This window comes from Poecilia mexicana, unplaced genomic scaffold, assembly GCF_051168715.1.
Source record: "Poecilia mexicana isolate PSO_F unplaced genomic scaffold, ASM5116871v1 scaffold_16, whole genome shotgun sequence".
Lineage (NCBI taxonomy): Eukaryota > Metazoa > Chordata > Actinopteri > Cyprinodontiformes > Poeciliidae > Poecilia > Poecilia mexicana.
In genome coordinates, this window is record NW_028263385.1 from 20,045,558 (window position 1) to 20,060,157 (window position 14,600).

Here is a 14,600-nt window from a genome sequence, read left to right on the forward strand (position 1 = left end):
TGTGCTGCAACAGTTCAATTTGAGCGTTACAGTAGAAACAGCAAAAAATCACATACTGTAGATTCTGTACAGAGTGATGTAGTGATGCGTTACAGGTGATGATTTCTGTCAATGTTAATGATTACTGCCTGATTACCTAATTATGAAATCTGAACATAAAAAAATCCATAAAAAGTTCTTAGTCAAGGCTCAATTTGCATAAATTACTATATCAGTGGGTCATAGCATGGGAACTGCTTTTGTAAGCTCAGGTGTTTTGTAGGCAACCATCAAATATATGTGTGTATATATATATATATATATATATATATATATATATATATATATATATTTGATGGTTGCCTTGGGAATCAGACCCATGTTTTTAATGCCCTGTGCTTCACCACCCTGTCAAGGCTGCTGTGATCAAGCTTTTTCCTTCCTCTCAACTTTCCCTCAATGAGCAGCGATACAGCTCTCTGTGGATGGCAAGCTTCTGAAGTAGTCACATTTTATGCATTTTGTGGAGAGCATTAATAACTATAAATATCTGAACCTTGTCACTCTTTGTGAAATAAATCTATGAAAGAGACTCATTTTTTGAATCGAATTAACAAAATAAATACACTTTTTGATTATTTTCTAACTTAACCAAATTAGACTACATGTCATTCAGAGACAATTATGTAATTAACAAGACAAATTCCTGTCTTAATACAATGGTAAAAATGATCTCGCTTTCTTTTTATGAAGCATTTCCATGGGTGCCTGCCAGACTTTTCAGGCAAATGGAACATATTTATGTATATACATATACTTGTAAATTCTGCTTATGGCATAAAAAATATTAAATTTAATGACATCTCTTAGGCTTTCTTTAAGGTTATTTTATTCTGCTTTTGAATACGTTGAGCCGTCTCCTTGTTTGTGAAAAAAAAACAGGGGCCATTACTGTAATCAAGCACAGATTCAATGAAATGAAAGCAAGCAATTTAACCTTGATTATGATGAAAGAAAAAGAAAGACTTCATTCTTTATATTTCTCAGTTGAGGGCAAAAATTTACTTGTTCGTGATAGTTATGTAGGAGCTAAGATCAAAGTTCTGAACTGATGTAATCTTAGGATTTATAAAAGTGAGGACAGGATACGCGACGAGAGAAAAACCAGTTTGACTTTATATGCTCTGCCATGTTTCTTTTTCATGCTGCCATGAATAATAGGAGACTGACAAACACACACAGCACCTAATGATCAATAAACTGTTGTGCAGAGACAAAAATGGGGGTGTCTGAACCCGTTTATGTGGCAGGTACTGAATAAGAAATGAATAAGCAATGTTACAGTTTAGTATGGGGGGAGCGTGAGGAGTTGCTTTGACTGAACAGCATTGAACATACTATGATTATTTATGAGATGTACCTCAGAGAAGACAAATATTTTTAACCTAGACAATGCTTTCTGCAACTGATCAAAAACAAATGAAGGAGAATAATTTAGCATATTTTCCTCAGCGTCGTGCTGGAAGCAGACGCAGTGGCCAACGGTGTCAAGTAACAGCATGGCTCAGCAATTTATTAAAGATAAGGACAGTACCTGTTTTCTATTTACTCGTATATTGAAGACGTGTAAAAATATGCAAATAATTATTCAGGGATCCTTTGATGACAAATTAAGAAAATTGCATCTTCCAGTGATAATTTTGTTTATGAGTGTTGAAGAATTTAATTTGGAGATTCATTGAATTTCCGGTCATAACAGTTTACTCAGCCTTTTGTTTAATCACAGTTAAAAATAATTCAAAGTTTGTCTGTTTGCTGTCCAGGCAGTCTTGAGTTTCTGACTGGATAGAAACTCCCCCCTCCCCCCATCCCCTCAATTAGTAGATTTCCTGTGGTGCTGCAGGATTTCACTGACAATTATCTAACATGTGAACGCTGTTATTGAGTGAAGAAGACATAATGTTTACCATTTTCAATGTCAGTGAGCTCTTTAAAGTGAAATCTGAGGAAGGACAGAGATATAAGAAGCTACTTATATAACATATCAATACAAGCCTGTGGTTTGTCTAAACAGCAAGGCTTTCTGCAGATGAAACGGAGGCCGAATGGAGTAAAACAAATGTGCTCCGTTATAAACCTGTGAGTTTTCACCCTTAGCCTGTCATGAAATATTTGAGAGTCGTCAGTCTCAGAGGTAAGGTCTGCAATCGCCATGAAATGTTCATGGAGTTTTATGTTATAGTAATTGGGCTAGCCCTGCTAAAACTTCTAATTAGGTGCCAATTATGTAGTCATTTTGTCTTTGTTATATTGTAATAGTAACACCCTGTTTTTCCTGTGCTGTCACACACATGGTGTAACAAAAGGTCGCTCAGAGCAAGAAAGTTAGATTAAAATGTTTTCGGTGCAGATCTGTTATGTTTCTTCGTAGCTCTGAAACAAAAATTCGAAACTGACTAACGTCAGGAATAAGGTATCCAAAAACCAGAAATTGAAAACAAGCCACACAATTCAGATTGTCACGTCTCTTAAAGAGTTTTAGCTTAGTTGTCCTGAACTCAGAGCAGTCGAAGTCTGGTGCTAATTCCTGCTTTTAAAGTTTGTGAATGCAGTCAATCCTAAATATATATATTTTAGCATTGATTTCTCAAATCAGGAACTATCTTATATAAAAATAAAGTTAATAGTTTGTGTTGCATGTTCAACAGGTTTGTTAGCAACATATACTAGAAGGTCTGGTAATAGAAAAGGACATTTGGAGGTACCCCTGTTCAACACTGCATTTAATTCTCTGTCATTTGAACTTGTTTATTTCATTTCCTTGGGGACAACAGAGGCTTTTTGACCTTTCCCTTAAAACAGAGCTATTTGTTCATCAGAGGATGCTGCTGTGAAATCTCTTATAGAGCTAATTTGTGACTTTGGATTAGACTATATCACTTCTGGTCTCATTCTAACACCTTGCATTACCTATCAGGCTGCTTCTCTGTTCCTGTTAACACCATTATGGCAGCTGCATGCCTATTTTAGTATAAAGGCAGCAGCACTAGTTTAGTCATTACTGATATAAAATGCTTAGTATCTGTGAGGTTCTTCATTTTAACTGTGCACACAGGTGCTTTGATTATTCACAAGTGTTTACTCTTTGCATATTATTTATTACAGCTGCACAGACCACAGTCGGTCGCTAATGAACTAATTTCTCTCTGTGACCCTTGACCTCGACGCAGCCATGTGTGCAGTACTGGCCCGAGCCCGGTTTGCAGCAGTACGGACCCATGGAAGTGGAGTTCCTGTCCATGTCAGCGGATGAGGATGTCATTACCCGTCTGTTTCGGGTCAAGAACGTCACAAGGGTGAGTTATTGTGACACCAAAGAGAGCTGCACAGGACATGTTGTCTCGCCAAACCTTGTTAGACTTGCATTAGCTGTGATTTTCACAGGGAATTTAGATGTGACGTTTTACCAACGTGCGTTGAAGCTGCCAGATGAACTGCACTTGAAAATAGGGTGAAAACTAATATCCCTGACTAAATGCTTCTTCTTCTGTATCCAAGTCATTATTATTTGTTTTTCTGGGCATAATGTATTTGAAAATTGGTATTTTTTAGATCGGCCGCTAATGTTTTTAATGATTAATAATTTTCTCTGAAAGCACCTCAGACAACTAAAGAAATATTGTTCAAGACCATTTTAAAAATTTGTCATCTTGAAAATGATGACGGATGACTAAGGAGTTTTGTACAGTACGCAGTTCTGTGGAAGCTGTGTGTTCTTTTTATGATTGCAAAACTAATCATCCTTTCATCTTTCTCATATATTCTCACAGCACAACTGCAAACTTTCATATGATTTCTTGTGATTTCTACCCTTTCTTTGTGGGTATGTGTTTACAGGCTTTGCACAACTATATCCTGAAATTTATGCCCATTCTTTGCAAAGTAGCTCAATGTTAAGACTTTCACAGCATGCAGGAGATTTTCTGTTGGGCTTGCTCTATTTAGCTCCATCGTTAAGTCTGACCATCTTCCCAGACTGTTTAGAATAAAGCCATTCCCACAGCATGACACTACTACCACCATGCAGATTGTGCTTTCCCTGTCATCAACAGTGTTAGTTGATCTCCACAAAAAGCCGAAAGGTTTTTCAGGTCTTATATGGCTGTCATACTTTCTTCCACAATCCTTGCTGTAGCCCCTAACTTTTTAAGGCAGTTGGTTGCTCCAAATTTTATTTAAGGGTATCAAAGAAATGTGATCTGAATACCAAATACATTCCACAATATTCAGACTTTATTTTTTTTAAATATTCAATGTAATGTGTCATGTTCATTTTACTTGACTATTACATGGTAGTTTAGTAAAAAGTTCAAATGAGACACATTGAAATTTGTGTTTATCATCAGAATGGTTGAGCAGACTTTCCTTCAGTTGGTTCAGAAATCTTGTCACATGTTTTCATAGGTGCGAAAGTACAAAGGATTTCTATTGCAAACCAAATAAAGGCAGTGATAGGTCTGTGCTTACAAAGTAGAGCACAGTGTTTGCCCCTCACCCCCTTCCAAAAGCCATTTTAACTTCACACAACGCATTGTGTTAAGTGTGTCTATGCAGACATGTTTTATGCACAGAGCTTTGCATAAGCACATGCATGCATTCTTCTCAGGATCAATGTCGGCCTAATTATTGAGGGGATCTGTATGCAGGGTGTTCTCCCCTGTGCCATTATAAGCTCTGCGACAACTTCCTCTGTTGATTGGCACCCTTACCTCCTCAGTCGGCTGCCCTTGTCATTCTCTTCTCTACCTGTGGCACTTTTTTTTCCACTCGGTGCACATCACAGTCAGGGAGAGGGCAGCTTAACGCAGCACAGGCAGAATCAAATGAGACAGAAATAACACATACCTCAACCACTTTTAGCCAATCGCTCTATGCCGTATTGGGTAGATGTCTTGTTTCAGACAAGTGGTATCCAAGAGCAGGGAGGAAAAAAAAAACAGAGGAAGTGCATTGTAAGCACAAATCTGTGTGAGAAAAATGGTGCAAATGCAGACTGTGTAAATCCCCACCTCTGCTCAGGCTGTTCCTCCATGCATCGTGAGTGTCTTTTGCAAGCCCAATTTGCATGAGTTACAGGTCTCCACTGGTCCTTAAGTGTTAGGTTAGATTCTACGGGATAGGGTTATGAATACGCAGGGACCTCTTTGTCACAGAACACGAGCCCCACTTACACCTACAGACACGTACATCTGACAGTCAGGCTTAGTGAGCACAGCTGAAGGTGCCTGCAGGCAACTTGCAGAGCGTTCACAACTCTCTGATTTACACAGAATTCACTTCAAAGATTTTCCACGTTTGGATTAGATTTTAGGAGAAGAAAATGGAGTATAGAAAGATGTTTACATTTCCAGACTTCATTCCTTGACTTGTCTGAAGTCATTTATCCGTCCATCCTGTCTGAGCTTCCCATGCTTCTATCCAACCATTCATCCAGATTTTCTCCATTTTTTATCTTTATTCTAGCAACATAATGACAAATAAAAATCTTATGTCTTATCATTTTGTACATCCATCCCCACATATACATATCAATTCCTGTCCATTTTTTTATGTTTCCATACAATCTGTGTGTTTATTGATCTGTCCATACATTCCAGCGTCCATTGTTCTTGTAATCATCCATCCAAGTTTTCATCATCTGTCAAAACATTTATTCTTTAATTGTATCACCATCCATCAGACACTTTTTTCATTTATTCACCTCTGTCCATTTCTGCCTTCCTTCCTTCCTTCCTCACAACCTGTTTTATATTTGAAGGCCTGACCACTGCAGAAAGGTATTTCATATTTCAAAACCTGGTTCAAAAACCTTCTGGGAGCCCTGAGAAGTGGGTAACAATAGTGGCTCGTGTGTGAAATCTGACGTGTTTTTCATCTTATCTGTGCCGCTGAAGCTCCAGGAGGGCCAGCTGGTGGTGTGTCAGTTCCAGTTCCTGCGCTGGTCAGCGTATCGCGACGTTCCTGACTCCAAGAAGGCTTTCCTGAACCTGCTGGCTCAAGTGCACAAGTGGCAGAGGGAGTGTGGAGAAGGACGCACTGTTGTGCACTGCCTGTGAGTTATCATTTCAGAAAATCTATAATGCATTTCAAGTCAAAGAACAGAGAGGCAAGGAAGAAAAACATTCTGTTCCTTTCTGAAAGGCTCAAACACAGCAAATGACTGCTTTTGAAGACTGACATTTAAAACCAAAGGCGTCTACTCAGAGGGGCGCATCACAAAATAACACAGTACATCATAAGCAAATCTGTTTGATGAGAGACAGAGGCTGTGTCAAGCCTGCTCTGTCATTTGGTGCAATGAGAAGCAACACGATTCAGCATGGCAGCATTTTATAATGTGGAAAATCAAATTTTGGTGTAATGCTCCGTGCTGTGGTACTGTATGGAGCGCCGTGCTACGTCTACAAGCCCCCGTCGCACCGAGCCCCCGAAGTGAAAACCCTACTGATGAATATGAATGGGTTGTCTAGCTCATTGCCGACCCGTCACACGTTCGTACCCGCCGCCCCGTCTCCCCCTCATCTGAAAGCACATCACTCAGTGCTGTCACACAGCGTTACACACGACAACCAGGAGGGAGATTATTCAGATCAAATCAATTATGCCTTAATACAGAATGCGATGGCTCTCACTACACTAAATCCAGCACTGCCAAAGCACTGACGACGATTGATTACCTTAATATTGCTTGTATACGCTGCAGAGTTGCCCACACCCACCGTTCGCTGCGTCTGTCCCAGGAGAGAGGAAGTGGATTGTCCTCCAGTACTTTATAGATATTGCCTTTCATTTCTGATGACCAGGACAGTATTTCACCAGACATGCCACTCGGCGCTGTTGTTTCTCAATTTATGGCTTCTTGTAGTGTTTCTCATACCGCTACTTTTATGCTTTGGAAAGAGGACGTATTTCTAGTTAATGCACAAAGTACTGTATCAAGTGCATGTTTTTTTGTGAAGTGTTATAAACGCATGCAGAAAAAAAAAACACTCATATCAGATTACACAGACATAGCTTCCAGAAACTCCATTATTGACTCCCAGAACTGAGTTAAACATTTAGTTAAGCCTTGTTTACTGGGGGGAGAGAAATCTATTTGTACTGTACAATAAGGTTGCACATGTGGTACTTACAGACAAATAAAGCTAATTAAGAGACTATAAAATGCGCGTCTGCATTGGTTCACCCTGGTGGCAAGGATCTGACAAATCTGATGACAGTACTGATTCCCTTTGAGTCTTTTCACTGTGAAACCACAAAATTCAGTGTTGGCGTTCCACTTGCTGGAAGAACATGGATATGAAACGTTTTACTTTTTTCCACAAATAATATTTTTATACCGAGTGTTTCCTATTTGTTTTTTGCACCACTGCTGATACCCCCCAAATGAAATCTACTGGATGAAGCTGCCTTTAGAAATAACCTGCTTGTGTTATTTCATTTTTAGCATAAATGCAGATGATCTGTAAAGGCTTCAGAGGTTTGTTAGAGAAACAAACATGGGGAAGATTATGTCTGGCTCAGGTGAGACCTCAGCTCAACCTTTTTGATTAAAACAGTGATGAATTGAGGATGATTCATCATTGTTTGATTCATAGATAATAAGTTATCTATTTGCCTTGTTTGTGTTTAAGGATATGCACATTTAAATGTTGTAGGATACTGGCCCTTGGAGACTAAGAGTTTGAGATTCCTGGTGTGAGTCAAATATATTCATGCATTAGCATGTAGCCCATTTAGTGTCTACAGCCTAAATCCAATCGAGAGTTTGTAGAAAGAGATGAAAATTGATATTCAAAGATGGTCAGCATCTAGTCTTACTGAGTTTGACCTATTTAGGGCATAATTTCATTCTGTAGATGTATTTTTTTTAAAAGACAGACCCAGAAGACTCGCAACTTTAATGGTGATTCTACAAAGTATTGGCGGATGAATACAAATGCCCTCAACATCTTTCAGGTTTTTTTTTTTTTTTTTTTTTTTTTAAACCATGCAGCAATTTCTTTCCACTCCACAATTAAACGAAACTTATTTTGTGTTGATCAAACTCATAAAATTCAAATGCAATACATTGAAGTTTGGAGTTTTAGTTGACATGATGTGAGCAAGTTCAAGGGATTTGAATAGGCACTGACAATGTCACCAATTTTACAAACTACTGAAAGAATAAAACTTAAAATTCTAAATACTCAATGCTGCAGCATGCAGGTTAATTAGTTTTATTGATCAGATTGGATGTTTATCCTTAGAGGAAAATTTAAAGCTTAGAAAATCTCACACCAATTCATTGGAACACTGCAAATGCCACCTTGATATTGAATCTGAAGGAAACCTCCAGGGAAAAATCCTTCAGGGACCATCAGGACTGAGCTAAGCTGAATTTCATGGCGATCCAGCTGTTACTTAAATAGACTGAACTACATCCAACTTGTCTTTTCTCCCAATTCAGAGTACCACCAGGACAATTAGTAGTATGTTAAGAATGTTATCCTTTTACCAGAAAGATTTGAGTGAGTGGATCAGAGAAGAGAGTTTATTATTTAGCGTTTTCTTCCATCATGTTTTAGCTGTCCCTCACATCTCTGTAACCTCGCAGCCTCTTTTCGTTTCCCTTTGATTCACACAGGATTGATGCAGTCCTCCTGCATGCTGTGTGTCTTTAATGGCCCTGTCTGCGGCCTCAGCATTTGCCCTAAGCTGTGTGCGCTCAGGCAACGACTGTGAATCTCTGCACTTAGATACGAAACTCACAGAGTTGATTCATCCATGTCTCACGCAGACTAATTCATACTGTAGCTGTGATTACGACTGTGTCGGTGGGATGACACGGCCTGTCACTGTGATTGTGTCTGCAGCGCATGGTTGTGCTTTGGTTGTCATGATTATGATTGCAGCACACAAGTGTATAATGGGTCAAACAGGGAGCAGATGTGTACGTGCACAAAACTGGGGCATTTGAGCTTTATATTCAACCCCTGTGGGAATTTAGTAAAAGTGTTAGCCACGTTGATGCCTTCTTTTGTGCTATCAGTTACACCACTGCTAAACCTATTGAAGTTAGATTCAGAAAGAATGCAGCTGAAATCGTAGCGCTTGCCATAAACCACAGGAGAAGAGAGGCTGGGCCAACGTTTTGGACCTTTGGGGGGGAAGCAGTGAGTTGTAAATGTGTTCTGGGAACTGCTAAATTGGCCTCTTTATGTGGTCCAGCAGAAATATGCGTTGAAATAAACGTAAGAGAATGCAAAATATAACACAAACTATTGCGGTGCAGAGCAAAACCAATGTCAAATTGGTTTTGACATTGGTCAAAACTGGATACTGTATGTATCCAGTTTGCAGATTTGACTATTTTGTTTTGTGGCAATGATTTTCCCACACAACTGGGGATTTGATGATATGAGTATCATGAGTGACGTTTTAAGAAAAACAAATATCACTAAGCTCTTCCTCCACACGCCCACCAACACATAAGTTTTTAACAATAGTTTTGACATAACATTGAGGTCTTGTGGATTCAGGTATATGTATACATATCTCTCTCTCCCTCTCTCTCTCTCTTTCTCTCTCTCTCTCTCTCTCTCTCTCTCTCTCTCTCTCTCCCCCTCTCTCTCTCTCTCTTTCTCTATAGATAGATAGATAGATAGATTTTTATCATTTAAAGATCCCATCCAGGGGTAACCAGAAGATTAATCGATGCTGTCACTCGCAGCCTACTACACAAACCACTGGACAAGCTCAAAAAAGTCAAGATTGTCATATTTTTTTACAAACAGAGAGCATTTTCAGAACTGTTTTAAATAGCATTAAAATATTATTTGAAGTTCGGCGCACAACACAGCTTCCTCTAGACCTTGATTGATTCTCCCTTCATCTCATCCTGATTATCACTGCATATTGACACTTTCAGCCAAGTAGATGCTCATTAAACTGCTTCAGGCAGTAAAGCCTTGTGTTAGTATTTTTGTTGTCCTGTTTATTCCACCCAGCTCTTCTGCCATTCAGAATCAGGAAATCTAACAACTGGTAGCAAGTAAGACAGACAAACTAGATGATATTGTAGTTAAACATTAAGTTTGTGTCAGTTGATTCATGGCTGGTGACTGAAGAGGAAGAATAATCCAAAATGCTGCTTGTTTTTGTACTAAATGTTTCTTTGGTTTACTTTGACTTCCTTCTGCTCTTGACTAAAATATTTTGTATGATGGTCATGCAAAGACACAGTTTTTCAAAGTACCATCACCAACTAGAGTTTTTAATGGTAATTTAGTTTTTAAAGAGGTACCACTAATTGTAGGAAACGTTGCCATCATTAAAACCAGTTTTATTCCTTCCCATAGGAATGGTGGTGGTCGTAGTGGGACCTTCTGTGCCTGCAACATACTCCTGGAGATGATCCAGTACCAGAACATGGTGGACGTCTTTTATTCTGTCAAAACTCTACGCAACTGCAAACCCAACATGGTGGAGTCCCTGGTAAAAATAAAAAACAAAAAAAAAATCTGTGAATTTGTTTTTTATGAAAAGTAGAGGGGAAAATGTTGAGTTTTCATCTTTGGCTGTGTTTTTCTTCAGGACCAGTATCGATTCTGCTTTGACCTTGTCCTGGAGTACTTGGACTGCTTTGAAGACAGATAGCAGCTAAACATTTACGACGGCGCCAGCAGTTTCCCCCTGCACCGAAGATGTGCTTTGGGGCCCCAACCTGTGACCTCCCCTCTTCCTTAAAGTTTGGACCTCTAGACTCGGCTTTGAACTAACCGGGAAGGAAAGCTAAAAAACGACAAAAAAAAAAGGAAAAAAGAAAAGGTTCAAACATTTAACCTTTAATGTAAAGTTGTTATTTCCTCCTTGTTGGTGATGTTTATCTCTTTTGATATTTTTTTTGTTTCACTGGTCCACTTTGCCTCTTGAACTGAACCTCTTGTGCTAAAACAACATCCAGACCCTACGCTAAGGAAGTCTCGCCGTGCCCATGCTTCACCATTTCATCTAAACAGGAAAGAGACTGGATGGTTATTCCAAAGCTGCAGCTGAGTTACCCAAACTTGGGTAATTTTTTTTTTTTTTCTGAGTCACTCTCTGCAACAACAATCCATTGTGATTGTGGCATGACTTATGTACAATACCATGAACTGCCTTATTGTATAATGGTTAAAAAAAGAATCTTTTTGTTCAAATCTACAGATCAATTAAAAAAAAATTATTATCCTGCTGGAGGAAACCTTGTTCAGAACTGGGACTGAGAGTCAGCATTCAGAATTCAGCAGTATTGAGGCAGTAACTGTATAGTATTGCGGTGTGATGTGTTTTGCCATTATGTGCGTGCTGGATTACCATGTGTGCTACAGCCGGGCATTTCTAGGCGGCGCAGCAGGAGTTCTGGTGCCACGACGAGAGATTCATGTCTCATTACGCTCACAGTGCCAATCCCACTGACTGACCGACTTGAATCCTTTTGCTTTGTTTCTTCTGCTCCATCCTGACGTATGTCAGCAAGCATACAGTTACAAACTGCATCATCTAAGTGATTGTTTGTGTTTTAAAAGAAGAAGGATCCGTGGGAAACTGTGCTGAGCTGCCATAGTGCTGATGTGAAAACTGATGTTCCCATTAATACTGTGGTGATGTGTCTTACCAGTGCAGTGTTAACAGGTTTCACTATTTTGTCGTCTGAAGCATTTGGTTAGTCTGTAAACTATCAAAACAAACTCAATCGGTTTCAATTGGAGCATTTCAGACGTGGGACTTTGAGAATTTCTTTGACATGGAATTAGTTGTCGTTAGTGGTGTAAATTGAATATGTCATGTATAATAAAAAAGGTGCATCAAGATTGTGCAGCGGGAAAACAACACATCATGCACCAGTATTTGTTACTGAGCCTACTAGCGGATTCACATCCTATTTTTGGTAAGAATATGGTATAATATAGAGGAGGAATAATAATATCTGGCCCGAGCAGCTGATGTATGATTACCACCTGCCAGATTTTTAAAAATCTTTCCTACAGGTCAGTGTTGCTGACTACTGGATCTGTCTGTGCCTGGTACAGGTTGGAATATGGGAGGCACCTAATGAGCTGAGCCAATGTTGGGAAATTCAGAATTAGAGAGAGAGAGAAAAAAATCTGATTTATTCTAGGCATGGGCTGGTTTCCTGTTTAATTTATCTCACAGGTTGTTTTATTTCGTATAAAAAACAGGAAAAAGTTTCTACACAGGCTTAAAATGTCAGGATACATATTTCATTTGCTTTAATCCCTTTTCAGGTTTTAATAAGTACGGAAGTCATTTGATGTTTCAATTTCTAAAGGACAGACATCAGATAATTCTTAAGTGCTGTAGATTTTACATCTTATTAGGATGCCATTTGTTTTTAATTCACCAGGTTTAGCGTTATTTTTGAAAACCTGTGGTTTCCAAACAGAGCTTGGTTAAAATGCCAAAGAATAAAAAACAACATGATGAACAAATGATGAAGCAACAATGAAAATGTGTCTCTTTGCATTTTAAAAATGAGAAAAGGTGATTTATATGACTAAAACCTAGTTTTAAAAAATCTCTGTTCAGTGTAGAAAGAAGCATCCGGATTGATTGGTAGAGATAATGTAGCAAGATCTTGTTACATTTACTTGCTACAGCTACTACCTTAAACCATCACTTATCAGTTTGTCTTGCCAGTAATACTTGTTGTGATAAATAATCCTAAAAATCCTGGTTTGAATTTCTGCATGGCTGGAAGGAAACACGCCGTACGAGGCACCAGGTGTTTGCACCGGACAAAAAAAACCCCCAATTAAATATGATGGGTTGCAGGAATGTAAAGGCCTGCGCCGTTTTAAATAACTTTGTAACACAGCATATTTGTTTAAGCTGACTTTAAATTGGAGGTTGATTTTAAAAACAAGTACCTACCAGGACACTCCTGTGTTCTTTATGTCTATACACCAAAATAAGTAAATCAAATTAAAATATTACTATGCATGTTACAGGTGGAGCTATAATGACCACATATATCACGGTTTAGCTACAAGCCCAACAAAAACAATTAGATCGTGCTAGACATTTTTAACTTCATCCTGAGCTACAAAGGCATATTTTCTCAGGCTAATCATCAGTTTCAAGCCAACCCATGCCTAATAAATTATATACCTTCTTTTCAAGAACCTCTGAATATATAGTGCTTTCTATTATCACCACTTTAAACACGTTATGCTCAACCATCCTGAGGCTCCTGTTGAAGAGGTCTGCATGGTGGGCGGCGAAGGCTCGACTTCAGGACCTACCTTGATAAACATGGAGACAGTCAGGTGCCCACTGAAGCTGAAAAATGGCAGCTACAGGCAAACTCTGCTGATAGTTTGCAGCTCCCAGTCCGCTTCATTTGAAGCAACAGACTGTGCAAGGAGGAATTGTTCACACACACACACACACATTTAATAGCAACTTGAGTTTTGATGGGAAGCTAAAGAGCAACGGTCAATGATCTGGCTCCAGGATTGCTGGAGAAAGTGCCTGGACACTTTTTTCCTTGAGAGTGGAAGGAATGTGTACATACAGATGTATATTGTTCTGTGAATACTATATGAATAATATGTTATATGTCTGCTCTACGTAAAGACGTTCAGTAAGTAACCACTGCATAACCATAAAGCTGAATGTGCTGTAAATGACTTTGTGATATTTTTTTTTTCTCATGTTGCTAGACATCAAACTTTGAGTGTTGATCTCTGCACTCATCAAAGCACGTACGAATTATTCCGCTTTGCATTTCATTTTATTGATTTCAGCTTACGTTGCTCTGCATATGAGTTATTTTACCCACCGGGTGTGTGCGTGTGTGTGTATTGTACTTAAACCATTCCTAAGCTCTCCGGTTATGGCTGCGACTGCCAGCACAGCATCACCGAATTCCCATGTTTTTATCTGTAAGAAGCATACATGACTACTGTGTTTTTGACCATTGTATTTGTGGAGAAAATTGGTTTATTTAAGGGGAACGATAGTGGGGGAACAGATGTATATCAGAGTCATAAAAGAGTTCCCTGTGATGGATAATGATCAACAATAAAAGAGCAAAGGGGGGAAAAAGATACTTGGCTGTCAGTTGATCTGTTTAAAATGCTTAAAAAACTTTATTCTGGTTTTTATGACTGATTTGTCAACAGAACAAGAATGAGCTTCAGCTTTTTGTTCAGTTTAAGATATTCCTCCACAATGGCAATGTTAAACTTAATTGTATAGAACCTAACTTCAGTGATTAATGCTTTCTAAAAAGTATATTCCCCCAGTCAGATTTTTTTCTGTTTCAAATACATTTTAGCATGAGACAAATATAGTAAGGGACAAAAATAAAAACAATTTTCAATTACAGTAATTAGATATTCAGACTGTCCAGATATTGCAAGTGTTTGCAATATCTAGCAGTGTCTTTTATGTGGCTTTTATAAGAGTTTTCTTCATGAATGATTTGTGATCTAAACTGAACTTAGGTGTGTAGACTGACTTGGCCAAAAACTATTTTTTACTTCTTGTTAGCCATCCAGAGGTGAACTTGCTGA

At 38.7% G+C, this 14,600-nt stretch overlaps 1 protein-coding gene across 2 annotated transcripts in view; it reads left to right on the top strand.

Annotated features, from left to right (window-relative positions):
• Nucleotides 1-14,132, top strand: part of ptprub (protein tyrosine phosphatase receptor type Ub) — a 224,870-nt gene extending 210,738 nt beyond the window's left edge. For both annotated transcript variants that reach the window (XM_014990707.2, XM_014990709.2), the window contains 4 exons: nt 3,210-3,335; nt 5,934-6,091; nt 10,380-10,515; nt 10,615-14,132. In XM_014990707.2, the coding sequence (XP_014846193.2) occupies nt 3,210-3,335; nt 5,934-6,091; nt 10,380-10,515; nt 10,615-10,677 (483 nt within the window). In that variant the 3' untranslated portion in view covers nt 10,678-14,132. The remainder of the gene's footprint in view (nt 1-3,209; nt 3,336-5,933; nt 6,092-10,379; nt 10,516-10,614) is intronic.
• Nucleotides 14,133-14,600: the final 468 nt, after the last annotated feature.